General features: G+C 44.5%; 1 protein-coding gene across 2 annotated transcripts in view; it reads left to right on the forward strand.

Annotated features, from left to right (window-relative positions):
- LOC124555182 overlaps positions 1-21,268 on the forward strand; it is an 88,272-nt gene that overhangs the window by 43,336 nt on the left and 23,668 nt on the right. For both annotated transcript variants that reach the window (XM_047129015.1, XM_047129016.1), the window contains exons 4-6: positions 630-718; positions 811-967; positions 20,327-20,394. In XM_047129015.1, coding sequence (XP_046984971.1) covers positions 630-718; positions 811-967; positions 20,327-20,394 — 314 coding nt within the window. The remainder of the gene's footprint in view (positions 1-629; positions 719-810; positions 968-20,326; positions 20,395-21,268) is intronic.

Here is a 21,268-nt window from a genome sequence, read left to right on the forward strand (position 1 = left end):
GATGTGGGGGGCACCATCCTGCTCACTCCAGATATTACTGCTACATGGTGCAGTTTTCTACAGAGTATGGCTAGTAGCTTGTCATGAAATACTTTTGTGTGCATGATTACTGATCCAAGTTTCACCACACTGCACTTATTGACCAATGGTTGTTACTGCAATACTTTATGAAGACTTTTCCAAATTACTCCCAAGTTCTAGTAAAACCATTTACATTTTCTGCTGGTGTGTGTGTGTGTGTGTGTGTGTGTGTGTGTGTGTGTGTGTGTGTGTGTGTGAGAGAGAGAGAGAGAGAGAGAGAATATTTTAATCATTCTTATTGTATTTTTACTTTACCTGACTTGCATATGAGGGCATATGTTATAGCCACATTCATTTCTATTAATTTTTGTAAGGGCGCCAATACCCATTGTCGTTGTGTTATCCGCGCGCGCGTGCGCGCGCACACACACACACACACACACACACACACGTGTAATAGAGCTTTATGCTTTATTTCTTCTTGCATGTCTCAGTGTCATAGTTGTCGTATTTCTATAGCGTTTTAAACAATGAAAGGCTTGTGTAATAATTTTTATTTACATTGTTTTTATATGCTTCTGCACAAGTTAATTCTACCTGAATTGCAGCTCCCAAAACTGTTTGTTCAGCCAATGGACTATAGTATTTACCATCCAGAGATAATCTTCGAAAACAACATAAGAGGAACAATAACTCAGTGAGTAACTGTTCAAATTTCACATTGGCCAAAAGTATTTTATTAAGTTATTTTATTTGTCAGATCATGAGTACAACTTTATGAATTTTCAGAGGGATTGTGCCATATGTTTGTCAGATAGCTGCTGTAAGAGTAGTTGGGCACCTCAAATTTGCATTCGTTAAAATGGATGTGTTGAAGATAACACTCCACGTTAAAGAAAAAATGGTAAAAGTTCGCTGGAGGATTAGAGGAATTTCTGCGTCGAAGGTAAGTGACTCAAGATTTGATAAAAAAAATTGTAGTTCTCAAATTAGAAATTTCATATATTACCTGCTACCCATATCCTCCCCACCCCTCCACCTCTGAAGACCACAGAAGGGGAAGGTGATAGCTAGAGGTAAACCAAAGTCTAAGAACATCAAGTGAAAGGCGTGTGATCAGAAAAATCTAACAGTCTTCTGTAGAGTTGGCAGAGGTATTCATACACAGACTGGCACTGCTCTCAGGAGCAGTGAGACTGACAGCTGGAAGGAGAAAAATCCGTTCTCCTTGCCTTCAACTTGGGCCAACAGCCTTGCCACAATGGTAACACCAGTTCCTGTCAGATCACCGAAGTTAAGCACTGTCGGGCTGGCTAGCACTTCGATGGGTGACCATCCGGTCTGCCGAGCGCTGTTGGCAAGTGGTGTGCACTCAGCCCTTGTGAGGCAAACTGAGGAGCTACTTGATTGAGAAGTAGTGGCTCTGGTCTCGGAAATTGCCATACGGCCAAGAGAGTGGTGTGCTGACCAAGTACCCCTCCATATCTGCATCTGGTGATGCCTGTGGGCTGAGGATGACATGGTGGCCAGTTGGTAGTGTTGGGCCTTCATGGCCTGTTCGGCCAGAGTTTAGTTTTAGTTTTTGCATTAATCTTCATTTGTAATTGCCAGTGAGAAGCCTTTGTGTTAATCTGGCTTGGTCCCTGGCTTTAAGCACACACTGCTTCCACAGTATCATTTCTGCCACAGCTGTTTTAAGGTGTCATCATAATATGAAGGGACTACCAAACAGGTGCCTATTATTGGCAGGTTTCACATGGCTTCATTCGTACTGCCACTGGCACATCTTTGTCACTTAGCTGCAACTGATCATTTGCTTGTGTGTTTGCCTTGGGGAAGTTGTGTTCATTTGCAAAGAGTTCTGTGATCTTCATATGGTGAGCATCCCACAAGGCAAAAAGTGTCAGATGTCTTACATGACAAGATTGTTTCACAGTGGTTTCTGTTTGATTTGAAGAAGTCTGTAATATTTGTGCTTCAGATACAGAAAATTTTAAACAGAACACACATTCTTATACGAGGGTCAGTCAAAAAGTAATGCCTCCTATTTTTTTTCTACGTTTAATTGTCAGGAAATTTAAATGCAATTACATAGGTTGAAAACCACAACATTGAGGATCATTTTGTCATTTTTCAATGTAATCTCCGCCCATCTCTACAGTTTTGGTCCATCTTTGAACAAGGGCATGTATCCCAGCACGGTAAAAATCACAGCTCTGCTTCCTAAGCCATTGACGCACGGATGTTTTGACGGCCTCCTCATCTTCAAAATGAATCCCACGATGAGCTTCTTTTAGTGGCCCGAACAGATGGAAGTCTGATGGTGCCAGGTCAGGGCTGTATGGGGGATGAGGCAAAACTTCCCATCCAATTTTGACAATCTCGTCAGAGGTGTGACGACTGGTGTGTGGTCTTGCATTGTCATGCAAAAGAAGAACGTCTGCCATTGATTTTGTTGGGCGAACTCGCTGAAGACGTGCTTTAAGTTTGTTGAGGGTTGTGACGTATTGAACAGAATTTATTGTGCATCCCTGCTCCAAAAAATCAACCAGAATCACACCCTCTGTATCCCAGAAAACTGTTGCCATAACTTTCCCTGCCGATCGCACAGTTTTGAATTTTTTCTTCCTCGGCGAGCTTGTGTGACGCCACTCCATTGACTGCCTCTTTGATTCGGGTTCAAAAAAATGCACCCATGTTTTGTCCCCGGTCACAATTTTTTTCAGAAACTCATCTCCCTCCAAACGGAAGCGCTGCAAGTGTTGGGAGGCTATTGTTTTCCTTGCCTCTTTATTCTGATCGGTTAACATTCTTGGAACCCACCGTGCACAAACTTTTGAGTACCCCAATTGTTTAATAATCGTGATCACACTGCCTTTACTAAGAGAAATAATGCGACACACTTCATCTGCAGTCACCCGACGGTCACCACGAATGATGTCATCAACTTGCTGAATGTTGTGTGGAGTCACTGCACTCACCGGCCTGCCGCTCCGCTTTTCGTCAGTCAACGGTGTTTGCCCTTCAGCTTCCTTACAACGACGAACCCATCGTCTAACAGTGCTGACATCCACTGTCACAACACCATACACCTTCTTCAGTCTTTCATGAATGCGTATGGGCGTTTCACCTTCTGCATTCAAGAATTCAATCACACAACGCTGTCTCAAACGAACATCGATGTCGGCCATCTTACAAACTTCTGCTGTGCTGCCACCTGTTGACACAGAAAGTTACTACTGCAGTGGATTGCAGAAGAAGGTTTGAGGAATGGCGCCAAATTCAAATTTTTCACTTAACTTAATTTCTTTAAGTAGAAAAAAAATGGGAGGCATTACTTTTTGACCGACCCTCGTACTATAGTAGCTTGATGTACTTTTCTGAGAAAAATACATATCTGAAAAGAAAAATGAGGATCATTCAGTAAATCATTAGAAAAACAAATTATTTCAGCCCCCCCCCCTCCCCCCGCCCTGCCCAAAAAAAAAAAAAAAATAAACATAATTCCCTGTTAACTCTGTGGACTTCTCCAAATGTTGCTCTAACTCTTTTGAGCTATCTAAAAACTAGGATTTCAGAAGTTATGCAAAGTAGGCATTTGTTTCGGTGATGACATACTCATTCAGTGTGAACCGTCATTTGTTGAACAATTTTTTCAAGTTTGGAAATAAAAATCACTGGGGGCCAAATCCAGTGAATATGACGGATGTTGCAGTAATTCAGTCTTTAATTCCATAATTTTGGCCATTGAAACTGCACAGGTTTGCATCTGTGCATTGTCGTGATGGAAGTGGACCTTTTTATTATTCATATGAAGATTTTTGCTTGATTTCTTCAATCAACTGGTTTAGTGACTATGCATAATAGTCTCCAGTTGTTGTTTGCCCCCTTTTTCATGTGATCAACATAGATGATTCTGCATGCATTCCAAAAACCAGTGGCAATCAGCTTTCTGGCATATTTCACCACCTTTGCCTCCTTCGGAGCCTGTTTGCCTTCAAAAACACACTGTTTTGGTTGTTCACATGTCTCTGGAGTGTAACAGTGTATCCATGTTTCATCCGCATTTATGTATTTGTTCAGAAACCCAATAGGATTTTGGCAGAAAGTGCCAAAATTGCCTGAGTGTCAACCACATGGTTTTCGATGCAGAATTGAAAACACTGTACCTTGTGACAAGCCTGCAGCCTCACTCACACTCAGACAAAAAAGGATGCACCACAAAGGGCAGATTTGTCCCAAATTGATATTTATACAGGTGTTGATGGAAAATGCAAAATTGTAAATTTGTGATGGCCGACAGATGAATGTGTGATGCTGCAGCAGAGTTTCAACACGTAGCTGACAAGGTTAGTAAACATGGGATATGTCACTACCAGGGCATAAAACCTTTGTGAATTTCATTCCGTGTACTCAGTTGGACAGTAACTATGTCTCACAGACAGGAGCTTGAACAATATATGCAAATGGCAGCATCTGAAAGACGACATGTAGTTGGGCTCAAAGAAGCTGGTTGGAGTAATCGGCGAATTCCTTGGCAGTTGAACAGGAGCAATGCCACTATCTGATTATGTTGGCAGAAGTGGCTGAACCGTGGAACAGCATCAGGAAGGAAGTGGTTGACCTAGAGAGACAACAGGTTAGGACTGAGCAATCATCAGAGAGACACTCGGAGCCTCAGATTTATCATTATCATTGGTCCAATATGCAGCTGGTGCTTCAGTGACCACAAGAACCATTAATAGGCACCTCGCACAAAGGGGGCTGAGCTCACGGTGCCCCTTGTATGACTACCATTTACCTCTGTACACCAGAAACCCCATTCGCAGTGGTGTCAGGCACATTCAGTTTGAAATATCATTGACTGGAGTAGAACTGTCTTCAGTCATGACTCCTGCTTCAAAATGAGCCTCAATGACTAGTGGAGACATGTCTGGAAATGCCTCAGACAATGGTGGAACCTGACTGTCGGCTGCCCGGGACACCATTTCATTTCATAGGAGATGACTCCTTTGGTTGTCGTCCATGTCACCCTTACAGCACAGGGGAACATTGTCGATATTCTGTGCCCCGTTTTGTTGTCCTTCATGGCAAGCCATCTTGGGCTTACATTTCAACATAATGATGCTTGCATGCACAGAGAGAAAGCTTGTAATGATTGCCAAACCCTATGTGGACAGAAAGGTTGCCAGATTTGTCCTCACTTGACACCCCCCCCCCCCCCCCCACTTGGTGCCTCAAGGTAATTTGGCCCAATCTTCCTTCCCAGGCTGCATTTCGTTTCCAGTGCCCCTGCCTCCCTGTTCTTGTTCCTTCACCCCTGTGTGTTCTTACTTATGTCGACCTGGTTTGGCCCTTAGAGGGCTTCCAGTGGAGTTGACCAATTGACCAATTTCTTGTGGACCATGACCTGTGCCTTCTTAATAATGTTCCCCTACTCATTTTAGTGCTGCATATGGCACTTTCTGTGCCATTGGTACTTCGCTCACTCCCCCTCACCTTCCGCCTTCCTTACACTTCTCATCACACAATATCCCATGTGATAGTCACCACTTTCCATTGATCCTCTCATGCCCTTCCTGCCTCCCGATGGCCAGGTAACCCCTCTGGGCTTTCTGTCATGCTGATTGGCCTCTATATACCAGCCAGGTTGTGTTTACACCTTCTTTATTAGGTTTTATTGATGAAGTCATTCATGATATGTCCAATAAGATAATTCATGCTGCTGACATTGCCATTCCCCACTCGAAGGGCCCTGTTTGCCTTCAGCCAGTTCAGTGCTGAAGCACAGTCATTGTCACGGATGTCTGTGATCATTGTTGCACCTTGCAATGTCTAAGGCGGCACCCGTCCTCAACTGGTCTTATTACTTTCAATTGAAACATCTTCATGCCAAAGCCCGTTGCTTAGTAAAACAGAGCAACTAGGTGTATTTGTGATGAAGCAAGCTGGGATATTTTTACTTCTCCTCTTGTTTTGCCATCTCCTCCTTAAATTCATTTTTTCTCTTTTAACTAAGCACCATTAACATGCATGAGCATAATTCGCTTTTTCATAAAAGAGAAAGGTTGGCCTTCAGTTTTAAAGAACATAACAACAGATCTAATTTTGTGCTTCGTTTCATGTATGTAATTGATTTTCTAATTTATCTAGACTATTTCTACTTAATATCTTTTGTTATAGTGTGAAATCAATAATTGTTTCATAACTTAAATTCTATTGTTGTCTTATAAACAAATATAAATTCTGTATAGTATTGTTTTCGTAACTATATTTGTTAATTTTACGATTTAAACAAATAATTCGGCTTAACCCTTGTTGTAGAAGAAACTGTTAAAGAGAACAAATGTTTTGATGTATTTAGTTAAATTAATGAGTTAAGTTTTAATTGTAATTTCTGTACATTTAACTTCGAACAATGTGTAGTTTCAGCACCTATTATTGTGATGATATATAAGGGCCCGATTTTTGGTCACAAGTCAGTCAGTCCATGGCAGAGTTTCAGATGAGAAACCTATGTTGATTAGAACAACAATAATGCTTCAACTTAATCGTGGAATAAGTGTTAAACAATTAGGCCATGTGTACAAACAATGACAGTGTCTGCTCCATATGTACCTGATTATTCTTCATAAACTGTGAACTTCGTGGCTAGGTTTTACTGCTCATAGATGTTCAACAGAAAACTATTGTAGCAGTATGTGGAGGTTTGCCTGCAAGCTATTAATGAGGCTTATCCATAGTTTAACAATAGTGCCCTGGCTATATACAGGGTGATTCAAAAAGAATACCACAACTTTAGGAATTTAAAACTCTGCAATGACAAAAGGCAGAGCTAAGCACTATCTGTCGGCGAATTAAGGGAGCTATAAAGTTTCATTTAGTTGTACATTTGTTCGCTTGAGGCGCTGTTGACTAGGCGTCAGCGTCAGTTGATGCTAAGATGGCGACCGCTCAACAGAAAGCTTTTTGTGTTATTGAGTACGGCAGAAGTGAATCGACGACAGTTGTTCAGCGTGCATTTCGAACGAAGTATGGTGTTAAACCTCCTGATAGGTGGTGTATTAAACGTTGGTATAAACAGTTTACAGAGAATGGGTGTTTGTGCAAAGGGAAAAGTTCTGGACGGCCGAGAACGAGTGATGAAAATGTAGCACGCATCCAGCAAGCATTTGTTCGCAGCCCAGGAAAATCGACTCGCAGAGTTAGCAGAGAGCTGCAAATTCCACAATCAACTGTATGGAGAGTCCTACGAAAAAGGTTAGTTATGAAACCTGAACGTCAACTACCCGAGGCGATGGATCGGCCGCCAGGCAGCCCGTGACAGAGCACTTCATCACTGGCCTCCAAGAAGCCCTGATCTTACCCCCTACGATTTTTTCTTATGGGGGGTATGTTAAGGATATGGTGTTTCGGCCACCTCTCCCAGCCACCATTGATGATTTGAAACGAGAAATAACAACAGCTATCCAAACTGTTACGCCTGATATGCTACAGAGAGTGTGGAACGAGTTGGAGTATCAGGTTGATATTGCTCGTGTGTCTGGAGGGGGCCATATTGAACATCTCTGAACTTGTTTTTGAGTGAGAAAAAAATCTCTTTAAATACTCTTTGTAATTATGTATAACAGAAGGTTATATTATGTTTCTTTCATTAAATACACATTTTTAAAGTTGTGGTATTCTTTTTGAATCACCCTGTATAACTGTGTATTATTGTGGTGGGAGGGGGGGGGGGGGGGTGAAAAGTGAAATTAAAAGACTGTGAAATGCAACTGAGCATCTGTCAGCTACATCATTTCCCCCCAGGGGGTCCACAACTCTTTTGTGGACACATGCGTAGCGAGCACGGGACCCCGAGCTAATGTGGCCCTCCTTCCTTTCCGGGCTGCATACCTTCCCTTTCCTCATCCTTCCCTGTCCCCCATCTTCGATCTTCGCCCCCCCCCCCTCCCCCCCACCTCTGGCTCTTTCCTTCCCTTTCTCCCCCTCTGGGAGTATGGTTTGTGCCTACGTCCGGAGACGGACGCTTGAAACTGATACAAATTCCTTGCTTTCTACACTTGCAAGTCTTCGTCCTTCCTCTGTCCTTCTCTTTTCCTTCCCTCTTCTCTTTGCCCTTTTCTCCGCTGCGGCGTTTGAGACCCCTCTTCTTTCCTTTCCCTTTCTCTTTTTTCCTCCCTGTGCGTGTCTGAAGGCCGACCCACGCACTTCCATGCGTAGCCGGTGACGGGGTAACGCGTAATTCCCCGCCCCGGGTAGACAGGTAGGACACATACGTACCCCCTGGTAACGGCCAGGCCCAGGGAGGGCTGATTACCCGAGCTGATACCTTCCGAAAGTGCCGATTGGTCCCTCCGTCCGTTTGTCGGGAGGTGTGACCTGAGGTGTGAACAATCACCTAAGGCGGGAGTGCCCTCAGTAAGGGCCCCCACAAGGGAGGAGCGCGCCATCGGAGACGCCGGTAATCATGGGGGATTCTTCCGCAATGGTTTCCTCACCTTCCACTATGTCTGCTCACAAACGTAAGTTCACTGAGTCTCAGCCACAGACGGTTCTTCCATCGTTGTTGCCACAGTTCCTTGTTGTTTCTCAGTCTGACGACGGTCACGACTTCTCCACGGTCAACCCTTTCATTATTCAGAAAGGTGTTGACGCAATTGCAGGTCCTGTAAAGTCTTGTTCCCGATTACAGAATGGCACCCTGTTGTTAGAAACAGTCAATGTCCTCCAGGCACAAAAATTGCTGCCTACTTCTCTGCTCCACACCTTCCCTGTCCGGGTGGAACCGCACCGTACCTTAAATTCCTCGCGTGGAGTCGTTTATACACGCTCCCTCGATGGATTGTCTGACGAAGAAATTCAGCACTACCTGTCTGACCAGGGCGTAACAGCTGTTCATAGTCATGAAAAGGGTTGACACGAAAATCATTCCAACCCGCACTGTCTTCTTGACATTTGACAAAGTTCAACTCCCATCGAAAATCAAAGCAGGCTATGAGATAATTTCCGTTCGCCCTTACGTCCCAAACCCTACGCGTTGCTATCGGTGTCAGCAGTTCAATCACACCAGCCAGTCCTGTTCCAATCCGGCCAAATGTGTTACGTGTGGCAAGGATGCCCGTGAGGGTGCTTGTCCACCTCCATCCCCTCGCTGCATCAACTGTATGGGTGACCACGCTGCATCCTCTCGAGATTGCCCCGTTTTTAAGGACGAAAAGCTCATCCATGAAATAAGAGGGAAGGAAAAGGTGTCGACCTTTGCTGCTCGAAAATTATTCGCCAGTCGACTGCCCACCGTGCCTCAGACAGGAAAATACAGCACTGTCCTTGCTTCTCCTCGGCCAACAAAGGAGGCGGCCACGCAGACTTGCGACCTCAACTTTAGTGCCACGGTCGTCAGATCGGCCAGCGCAAAGATTGCCCGTTCAGCCTCACCACTTTCGCCTGCCCACTCTATGGCTCACCCTTCGTCGGGTTCTGCTAAATCTCAAGCCCAAAAGTCAGACACCAAGACCTCCAAAAAAGAGCATACTCGTGAAGAGTTTTTACGTACCGCAACTTCACAACCATTGGTTCCTCCTCCATCTAAACATCATACTTCCAAGAAGGCTACAAAGAAACCCAGTTCCTCTCCTTCTCCGCCAAGGCGTGTCCCATCTACAGCACCACCTGGCGGAAATCGCCCTCGGCCGTCTTCTGTGTCGCAGAGGCGCACTGCTGGTGGCCGGTCAACCGGCCGATCGCTGGTGGCAGGAGCTGCTCCTGAACAACCTATGGATCAGGATCTTCTGTCTTCGGCTGAATGCCATTCCATGCTGTCGGTCGCTAGCTCCGAGCAGTCTTTGAGTTGACAGCAACTTTGGTCACATTCCTCCATTTTGTGTTCACCCAATGTCCATTATCCACTGGAATATCCGCGGCATTCGAGCCAATAGGGATGAATTGTCGATCCTCTTACGATCCTACTCGCCGGTCATTTTCTGTCTTCAGGAAACAAAGCTGCGTCCCCATGACCGCTTTGTTCTCCCTCATTTTCAGTCCGTCCGATATGATCTCCCCTCTGTTGAAGGCACTCCAGCCCATGGAGGACTCATGATTCTTCTCCATGAAACTCTCCATTATTACCCAATCCATTTAAACACTTCTTTCCAAGCTGTTGCCGTCCGTCTTTCCCTTTCCGGATACACGTTATCTCTTTGTACTGTATACATTCCATCGTCCACACCAATGGCACAAGCTGATCTCCTTCATCTTCTTGGTCAGCTTCCACCCCCCTATTTGCTGGTTGGGGACTTAAATGCCCACCACCCGCTTTGGGGATCTCCACATCCTTGTCCACGTGGCTCACTATTGCTAGACGTCTTCCACCAAGCGGATCTAGTTTGCCTCAACACTGGGGTCCCTACATTTTTATCTGCCTCCACGACAAATTTATCTCATTTGGACCTTGCGGTCGGTACTGTTCCGCTAGCTCGGCGCTTCGAATGGTTCGCCCTTGATGATACACACTCGAGTGACCACTTTCCATGTGTCCTTAGACTGCAGCCTCAACTGCCATACTTGCGCCCGCGACGCTGGAAGTTTGCCCAAGCTGATTGGACACTTTTTTCGTCCCTAGTGACATTCGATGACCGTCACTTTCCCAGCGTCGACTATGAGGTCACCCATATTACAGACGTTATTCTTACAGCTGCGGAACATTCAATACCACGCACTTCGGAATTGCCCCGGCATCCCCCAGTTCCTTGGTGGAACGAGGCATGCCGTGATGCAATACGTGAGCGGCGACGTGCTCTCCGCGTTTTCCGCCACCATCCTACTTTGGCCAACAGCATCCGCTATAAGCAGTTCCGTGCGCGATGCCGTCGCGTCATCCGCGATAGCAAGAAGGCAAGCTGGAAATTCTTTATTAGCTCATTTGACACCTTCACTCCCTCCTCGGAAGTTTGGAGTCGGCTTCGACGGTTCTCAGGCGCGCCTAGTTTCTCCCCGGTCTCTGGGCTCACTGTCGCGCATGATACATTCGTGGAGCCCGTCGCAATTTATAACTCGTTGGGTCAGCACTTTGCTGAGATTTTGAGCTCTTCCAATTACCCACCAGTGTTTCTCCCAAAGAAACGTGCAGCGGAAGTGCGACCTCTTGCTTTCTCCTCTCAAAATCGCGAAAACTATAATACTGTTTTCTCCTCGCGGGAACTCCAACATGCACTCTCTTCTTCTCGCTCCTCCGCCCCAGGACCGGATGGTATCCACGTCCAAATGTTGCTGCATTTATCAACCCATAGTTTGCATTACCTCCTTCGCCTTTATAATCGAGTTTGGACCGACAGTACTTTTCCTAGACGATGGCGGGAAGCTATCGTCGTTCCCGTTCCGAAACCTGGAAAGGACAAAAATCTCCCCTCTAGCTATCGCCCCATTTCTCTCACGAGTAGTGTCTGTAAGGTTTTGGGGCGTATGGTGAATTACCGTCTATCGTGGTGGCTGGAATCCCGCAGTCTTTTAACACCTGCCCAATGCGGATTCCGAAAGCATCGTTCTGCCGTTGACCATCTTGTTGCTCTCTCCGCTTATATCATGAACAATTTTCTCTGGAAACGCCAAACAGTAGCAATATTTTTTGATCTGGAGAGAGCATACGATACCTGTTGGAGGACAGGCATCCTCTGCACACTGTTCTCTTGGGGCTTTCAAGGTCGGCTACCCCTTTTTCTTCGCGAATTTATGGCAGAGCGCACATTTAGGGTGCGGATGAACACTACTCTCTCCCGTACTTTCTCCCAAGAAAACGGGGTGCCCCAGGGCTCAGTGCTGAGTGTTGTACTGTTTCCCATTGCCATCAATCCAATTATGGATTGTCTCCTTCCTGATGTCTCGGGCTCCCTCTTTGTGGACGATTTTGCGATCTACTACAGCTCTCAACGGACCAGCCTTCTTGAACGACGTCTTCAAGGATGTCTCGATCGCCTCCACTCTTAGAGCATCGAAACCGGCTTCCGTTTCTCTCCCAGTAAGACCGTTTGTGTTAATTTTTGGTGACGTAAGGAGTTTCTTCCGCCCTCCTTACATCTAGGTCCTGTCAACCTTCCGTTTTCAGACGTCGCTAAATTCTTGGGTCTTATGTTTGACAGAAAACTGTGCTGGTCCTCCCACGTTTCCTATCTTTCGGGTCGCTGTCTACGATCCCCTAACACCCTCCGTGTCCTGAATGGTACCTCGTGGGGAGCAGACCGAGTGGTCCTTCTCCGCCTCTATCGCGCCTTAGTACGCTCAAAATTGGATTATGGAAGCATAGTCTACTCCTCTGCTCGGCCGTCTATTCTTCGGCGTCTCGACTCTATCCACCACCGTGGATTACGTTTAGTGTCTGGAGCTTTTTACACTAGCCCTGTGGAAAGCCTTTATGCTGAGACTGCTGAACCTCCGCTGTCCAATCGGCGAGCAGTCCTTCTGAGTCGTTATGCTAGCTATCTGTCTTCCATGCCTGCTAATCCCCATGACCTTTTTTTCGACGCCTCCTTTGATGTAGGGTATGCAGCCCGCTCCTCCTTCCTACTACCCCCGGTAGTCCGCTTCCGTCAACTGCTCCATTCTCTTTCCTTCCGCTTTCCTAAAACCTTCTTGACAACTTGGGGTACAGCACCACCTTGGCTCCGTCCCCGGATCTGCCTGCTCCGTGACCTTCGTCGATTTCCCAAGGATGGTACCCCTACACTTGTTTATCGTCGGGCATTTGCTGCTCTATGTGCACAAATGACAGACGCCACATTTATTTACACCGACAGCTCGAAAACATCGTTAGGTGTAGGGAGTGCCTATATTGTTGGCGACACCCCAAATCACTTTCGGCTTCCCGACCAGTGTTCGGTTTATACTGCGGAGCTTTACGCTGTTCTCCAGGCTGTCCACTACATCCGCCGCCATCAGCGGATACAGTACGTAATCTGCTCAGATTCTCTCGGCTCTCTCCTCAGTCTCCAAGCTCTTTACCCTGTGCACCCTCTGGTCCACCGGATTCAGGACTGTCTGCGCTTGCTCCACCTGGGGGGTGTCTCGGTGGCGTTCCTCTGGCTCCTGGGACACATTGGTATCTGTGGAAATGAGGCGGCCGATATTGCAGCCAAGGCTGCAGTCTCTCTTCTTCGGCCATCTATTAAAGCGATTCCCTTCGCCGATCTACGGAGCGTTTTATGTCGTCGTGTTGTTCATTTATGGCACGCGCATTGGTCAACACTTCCCCATAATAAATTGCGGGAAGTGAAAGCTCTTCCTTGTGCTTGGACCTCTTCCTCCCGAATGCGTCGTCGGGAGGAGGTAATTTTAACTAGACTCTGGATAGGGCACTGTCTTTTTAGCCATAGACATCTTTTAAGCGGCGATCCTCCCCCACTCTGTCCCCACTGCTCTCAGCTGTGGACGGTAAGACACCTTTTAATTGAGTGCCCCTATTTTAATCCGTTACGCTCCCGTCTACAGCTATCGCCTGATCTATCGTCGATTTTAGCAGATGACACGCGCTCAGCCGACCGCGTTCTCCAGTTTATTAGTGCCAGTGAAATGACGTCAGTCATTTGAAGCTTTTTTTGGGGACAACCAACCCCTTTCTGTAGTGGATTTTTAAGCCTTCCTTCTGCTTTTAGTTTCTCCAATTTTATGACTTTGTTCCCATTGCTGCTGGTTTTCAATTTCGGTTTTTTACTGTTTCCTAAGTCACGGGCTGGGCGCTAATGACCATAGCAGTTTTGCGCCCAAAAAAAAAAAAGCTACATCATTTAAAGTAGACCGTATTTGACTTCCACACCCCATTTTTCAGCCAGTATATTGGCACTGAGGACAACAAACGAAGAAAATAAAAGTAGGTGAACTGCTACATGTGGTGCTCCAGGTGAAGAATGAACTCACGACCTTAAGATTGAGATGTGTAAAATAGGGGAAGGGTTGCATGTGACTTGAGGTGGCTCTACAGTTTTAATGAGAGTAAGTGTTGCCACTGGGCCTCAGAAAAGCTAAAAAGGAGTACTTCTTACATCCTTTGTACTGAATTGAAAAAAGAAATGAAAAGGCGATTATCTACAGATGAAACGAGAAGCTACTGACATGTGGTCTCTGTGTGAACTGTAGTTCACCTGCTGATGCTCGAAAGTACATTCCGCAACTAATTGTTCTCATGCATAGTCTATTTCAGGATTGAAAAACTTATGAAATTATATTAAATGGAAAATATACATGAGAAAATTATAAGAACACGGAGACAGAATTGCAGGTCAGTGCTTAGCACAATGAGGTAAAAATTCAGTGCTGCCAGTAGTCTTGAAACAAAATGACACACTCTATACTAATTTTCAAAATTAATCTTTCCTCCCTGAGGAAGCAACAAATAGTTCTGAATGTATGTGTATTGGCATTACTTAACATTTTGCCTCCTACGAAGGAAAGTACGTATATCATTATTTGAAAGACTAGCTAATGTCTGTCGTCAAAAGGAGCGAAGCTTTCTTTTTGTGGTACATATTATTATTATTATTATTTTTTTTTTTTTTTTCTCTCTTTCATTTTGTTGGTCTGCTGTTTCCTTCCTTTTATTATACATATTTACACTTGTGGCTAGTCCTCAAGTGTCTCTCTGGAGTAATTCCTGTGAAACTCATTACTATAAGCTATGAAATTCACATCTCATCTGTCCGCATTTAACATGTTGCCTGCTTCTTTCTATCATTCCTCCTAACTTTCTCCCATCTGAAAAAGCAGTCTTGAGTTTTAAAAACTTGTAATTCAGCCAACAGATGCTCAGTTGTGTTTCTCAGTCAATTTCACTTTTCACAACCCCCCAATAATACACAGTTCTATATGGCCAGTGCGCTATTGTTAAACTTTCGATAAGCCTCATTAATAGTTTGCAGGCAAACCTCCACATACTGCTACAATAGTTTTCTTTTGAACATCTACGAGCAGTAAAACCTAACCTGAAAGTTCACAGTTCTTGAAGAATAATCAGGTACATATGGAGCAGACATTGTCATGGTTTTTACACACGGCCTAATTGTTTTAACACTTATTCCACAGTCAAGTTGAAGCATTGTTGTTGTTCTAATCAACACAGCTTCCTTGCCTGAAACTGTGCCGTGGACTGACTATCTCGCAACCAAAAATTGGGCCCTTTTATATCGTCACAATAATAGGTGCTGAAACTACACATTGTTCGAAGTTAAATGTACAGAAATTACAATTAAAACTTAACTCATTAATTTAACTAAATACATTGAAAAATTTGTTCTCTTTAACAGTTTCTTCTACAACAAGGGTTAAGCCGAATAATTTGTTAAAACCATGAAATTAATAAATACAGTTATGTAAACAATACTTTTGACAAAACTGTTAATTACTTTGGAATTAATTAAAGGCTGGCTTTGCTAGCATGTTTTCGAAGAGAGCCAAATAGATACTTTAAGATTACTAGCATTTCGTCTTCCAAAAGTTTACAGTTATTACAGAATTTTTATTTGTTTATAAGTCAACAATAGAATTTAAGTTACGAAACAATTATTGATTTCACACTATAACAAAAGATACTAACTAGGAATAGTCTAAATAAATTAGAAAATCAATTACATACATAAAACTAAGCACAAAATTAGATCTGGTGGCATGTTCTTTAAAACTGAGGCCTAACCTTTCTCTTTAATGAAAATGGGAATTATGCTCATGTATGTTAATGGTAGTCAGTTAAAAGTGAAAAATGAATTTAAGGAGGCAGATGGAAAAACAAGAGGGGAAGTAAAAATATCCCAGATTGCTTCATCACATACTTTGTCTCCTCCCTTGGTTCTTTTGTCCCTTCATCATGGGTGTCGGCTATGCTTCGCACTTTCCATTGTTGTCAGCATCAGTCTTCCATTCTGGACCTTGCCCTTCCACATGGCCTCTGTACAGGTCCATCAGTTCTAGTGGAATACCTCATGACTCATTTTGCGATGGTGTCGACATCAGCGTCCTATCCAGTTGCCTTCCTGCTTTAGAAACAGCAGGCTGAAGCCTCCCATTTCTGTTTTACCTCTTATCAGGCAGACTCCTACAGTGAAACTTGTATTGAAAGGGAGCTTCTGCTGACCCTCTCTTCTTCCTATGATTCAGCCCATGGCCCTGATTCCATCCATAACTAATTGCTTCAAAATCTCAGTCCTCCACAATGACAGTATCTCCTCCACTTGTTTAACCATATTTGGCTCCAAAGCATTTTCCCCCCTCAATGGAGAGACAGGATTGTGGTTCCTGTTCTTAAGCCAGCAAGGGTCTATAGTCTCTTGATAGTCACCAGCTAGTCAGCATGACCAGAGTCCCCTGCAAGTTACTTGAACATATGGTTGCTTGTCGGTGCAGTTGGGTCCTCGACTCTCAGGATCTTTTATCTTCATACCAGTGTGGATTTCAGGATGGATGGTCTCCGATAGATCATCTGCTTCAATTGGAAACTGCAGTTAAGCTGGTCTTATCTCAGTGTTGCTATCTTTTCGCAGTTTTCTTCAATCTTGGTAAGGCCTATGACACAGCTTGGTGCCATCACATCCTACTTATGCCTTGTAAGTGGGGTCTTCAAGGCCCCCTTTTGATTTTTATCCGTCAGTCCCTGTTCCGCTGGTCGTTCAGAGTTCGGGTTGGCACTGTACTCAACTCTCTGCAGACACAGGAGAGTGGCATTCCACAGGCCTCTGTATTAATTGTCCTTCTTTGTCTCATCACTGTTAATGGCCTCTGTCAAGCTGTTGGTTGCTCTTGCTCTGCATGTGGATGATTTCAGTATTTGGGCTACTCCCACTCGGTGGCCACTGCAGAACAACAGCTCCAGGGTGCCATCCTGCGTGCTTCCGCATGGACACTCTCGTATGGCATTGAGGGTGGTGCATTTCCGTTGCCTTACTGTGGTTTATCCTGATCCAGAGCTCTACGTTGATGCTCAATGCCTGACCAAGTTCCCCCAGTTCCATTTGTGGGTCTTCTTTTTGACAACAAGCTTACTTGGTTGCCCCATTCCATCATCTGAAGATTGACTTTTTTCATAAACGCTATGTCCTCCGCTTCATTGCTCCCACCTCTTGGGGCATAGATTGCTCGACCCTTCTCTACAGTTATTGGGCATTAGTTCTGTCTCATCTGGACTATGTTTGTCAAGTTTATGGATCAGCTGCCCCTTCTACACGCTCCCCATGGACCCGGTTCACTATCATGGTATCCATTTAGCCATTGGTGCCTTTCACACTGGCCCTGTTAAGTGTCTGGATGCCACCTCTTTGGTTTGGTGGTCCCAGCTCCTGGTTTGCTACGCCATCATTACCTGCTTTTTCCTTACTCACACCTCTTAGTCTATTCAAGGCTTTAGAACATCACCAACCCGCTTCCTGCCTTTGAGTGGTTTTACTGGTAGGGTTTCACCTCACTTTTCTCCGTGGTGATTTCCATCTCTCCTCCTTGTCCTCTGCCCCATGTTCTCTCCTGACCACCCCTCCTTGTTAGTTCTTTGGCCCGAATTCAGATGGATGTCTTCCGGGGTCCGAAAACCCACATTGATGCAGTGGTGTTCCATTGTTTGTTCTGAACACTCTTACAGGAGTTTCAGGACGCCATTGTTTTTTGTACCAAAGACTGTAAATCCGTCAATCACTTGGTGTACGCTTTCATGTCTTCTTTTGGCATGGAACACAATCTCTTGCCTGCCAGTTGTGGGGGTGTGGGGTGTTTACTGCTTAATTGATGACCATTTGTCAGGCTGTCTGCTATTATTAAATGGTCCTCCCTCACCCAACTTCTATTATGTATGGACTCAGAGTGGCCTTCAGGCTAGCACTCGGTGTTTTTTCCACAACCCACGTAGTGTCAGCCATTGATGACCTCGCTGCTCTTGACGATGCTGCTTGTTTGGTTGACTTCCTTTGTGTTCCCGGATAATGAACTTGCTGATTGGCTGTGTGTGTGTGTGTGGGGGGGGGGGGGGGGGGGGGCGGCGGGGCGGCACGGCACTAGCTTCATCCCATTATCTATGACCCCTCCAGGGGTAGATTTGTGGTGTCAAGGAAAATCCCTTTTTGCTCAGTCGTGGGCCGACTCTTATGAGGCTATCCACATGTAATGAACTTTGCACAATCAAGGAGACTCTCACCAGGTGGTGTTCTTCCCTGTGCCTCTCCTGGGAGGACTACTATCCTCGTCTGTCTTTGTGTCGGCCATACTATGTTGACTCGTGGTTTTTACTCCACAATGAGCTGCTGCCCCACCCCCTTTTTTTGCAGTTGGGGGGGGGGCTCCTTCATGGTGATCCATATTTTGATGGACTGCCCCCATCTTTTGTACCATACCAATAAATACGCCCTCCCATCTTCCTTGTCCCAGGTGCTAGCGCACCATCACGTGGTTACGTCTGTCCTCTGCTTTCTTCGTTTGTCCTCCCAGGCTTAAGTCTTTGCATTTCCCTCTGGAATTGGAGTCCCTTAGTTAATGTTGGCATTGGTTATGGAGGCCTTGGCCTTGCCTCCACACTGGCCAGGTTCTCCCTCCCCTTTTACCGTACATTTTGTCTGGTCTTTTGTGCAGTTTTTCACTTCCTTCCCCTGGTGTTGACCGTATCGTTTTGTGATTGGCAGCATTGCAGGCGCCCCAACACATGTAGCATCTCTGGGGCATCCCAGCTCTCGCTCTCCCTCCCCCCCCCCCCCTGCCCCCCCTCTCCAGACTGTGTTGTTGTTTGTGGTGTTCCTCCCTTGGTTTTTGCCACCTTACATCATAGGACCAATGACCTCACTGTGTGGTCCCTCTCCCACCAACTGATAAACCAGCCAACCATCTCTCCCCATCTGAGAACATTTGGAGCATTAAGGGCAGGGCCTTCCAACCAGCTGCGGATTTAGACAATCTAACATGTAAGTAGGACAGAAATTGGCATGTTATCCCTTGGGAGGACACCCAACAACTATTCCTATCAATCCCAAGTTTGATAACTGCTTACGTAAGGGCCAGAGGTGGATCAACAAATTACTGACTTGTTCAGTTAGTGAAGTTCTTTCTCTTGAATAAATCACCCAATTGTTTTTTGAAAGTGTAATAATTTGTTTGTACTCATAGATCACATCTACCGATTTGTCACATTGACATAATTCCTGCCGGCCGCGGTGGTCTAGCGGTTCTAGGCGCGCGGTCCGGAACCGCGCGACTGCTACGGTCGCAGGTTCAAATCCTGCCTCGGGCATGGATGTGTGTGATGTCCTTAGGTTAGTTAGGTTTAAGTAGTTCTAAGTTCTAGGGGACTGATGACCACAGTAGTTAAGTCCCATAGTGCTCAGAGCCATTTGAACATAATTCCTTCGTGGTGCCATCCTCCCCCCCCCCCCCCCTCTCTCTCTCTCTCTCTCTCTCTCTCTCTCTCTCTCTCTCTCTCTCTCTCTCTCTCTCTCCCTCCCTCTCCCTCTCCCTCCCCCCCCCTTTCCCCCCTTTTAAACAGATGTTTTTAGTTGCTACTCAAAACGCACTGTTTTTTATGCTATGAAATAAACGTAAGCTTGTTGCTTCAATCAACTGGAGCAATTAAACCATGTTATGGATACAGCTGCAACTTTTCCTGCCCTCTAGCGACAGATGATGTTTACTACCAGCAAACTGTTTTGATACTACGAATGTCACCCCTTTGATTTTCTAAGGACCACCTTTGTATTTACCTTCATCAGGCCTGGCTCAATCTAAATCATGCAAGGAATCATGTGACAGGATTTGCACGGTGGCTTCGGAGTGCTGGCCGATAAAGGAAATTTAATTTGTTTGCTATGTGGGATTATCAGTATATCATCTGGAGAACATAACTAATATATACATCCAGTGAATGAATGTAGCAGTTATTATGAGATGACCAAATGATGATGTATTTGAACACTGGTTTTTGGATTCATTAGATGGTATGGAGAAGAGTTGTGTGACAGTTGTGCATAATGTAACTTACCTTTTTGATAGTGAGACTGCCTGTCCTATTCTCCTAAAGCATGTTATGTTTGCTGTGTGTTGTATATTTTGATCTATTATTTGCATTGTATTACCTAGACAAATCCTATATAATTGTGAGATGGTCCTTGTATGAAGATAAATGAATAAAAGTAAAATGATGGTATGCCATTGCTTTCCTCCCTGTGCAGTGTTCATACATTCTACGACGTGTATTTATTGCATGTGATAGATTTGTTTCATCGCTTACGTTGTTCTGTATTATATTTTACAGGATTTTTTAAATATTTTGTTTCTAGTAATAAGAGCTTATGTTGTTTTTCAGGTGTTTTTGTATTTTTGGAAGTACAAAATATGGAATATGGATGGTGTTATGGAGGAGTTCCAAGAAACGTAAGTGACAACAATAACTTTATATGTACTTCTTCCAGGACAATGCAAAGAAAATATTTTACTTAAAAAAATTAATAAATAAGACACACAAGAAACATTGGGAAATGAACTGCCTTTCACGTGTTATGTAGAACAGTGATATCACATTGCAATATTCTCAAGTGAAAAGTTGGGCATATTTCTTGTCTTTTGGGCACAATGAAGCTTTTTGTTTTGCAAGAATATTGTTCCTCAAAATCAGTATATATACACACCTAGAAATTAGCTCATACCATGAATTATCTAAGTTGTGAGACACAAACATTAAGATGAAACTATCAATGGGAAAATCAGTAACGAAATGAGATACAGCGAGTCTTGAATAATGACATGATGTTGAAATAGTACTTCTTGTGTAACGTTTACAATACTGCTTTGGTGACAATGATCAGCCCAAAGACAACTGTCAGCCAAGGCACATAGCTTTATTTTTAACTTATTTTCTCTACTGTTTACATCATCTTTATATTTCACTTTCGAATTTCATGCAAAGATTGGCCCTTTATTTAGCCACAGAGGAAAACTTACCTCAGTTTGATGGGGCTAGAGGAGCCTGCCCATTTGAATGGGGAAATATTTTGAATATTTCATAACACAAAAATTTGTACAAAACGTGGGTTTGAACCCAAAAGCTCTTATGCTGGTCAATATTATTTGTCACAATTTATTCATTTCAGGTTCATCGATTGCATCCTAATTGACTTCATTTGTTCATTCCATTTCAATGAATTTCTTTAAATTGAGAAAAGTTAAAATTACTTGGTTTTTAAAATTGGTGGGGGGCTAGGTGTCTGTGAACACAGGACAACAGCTTTTATCCCAGTGTAAGACCAAA

The sequence above is a fragment of the Schistocerca americana genome, chromosome X, assembly GCF_021461395.2.
Source record: "Schistocerca americana isolate TAMUIC-IGC-003095 chromosome X, iqSchAmer2.1, whole genome shotgun sequence".
Lineage (NCBI taxonomy): Eukaryota > Metazoa > Arthropoda > Insecta > Orthoptera > Acrididae > Schistocerca > Schistocerca americana.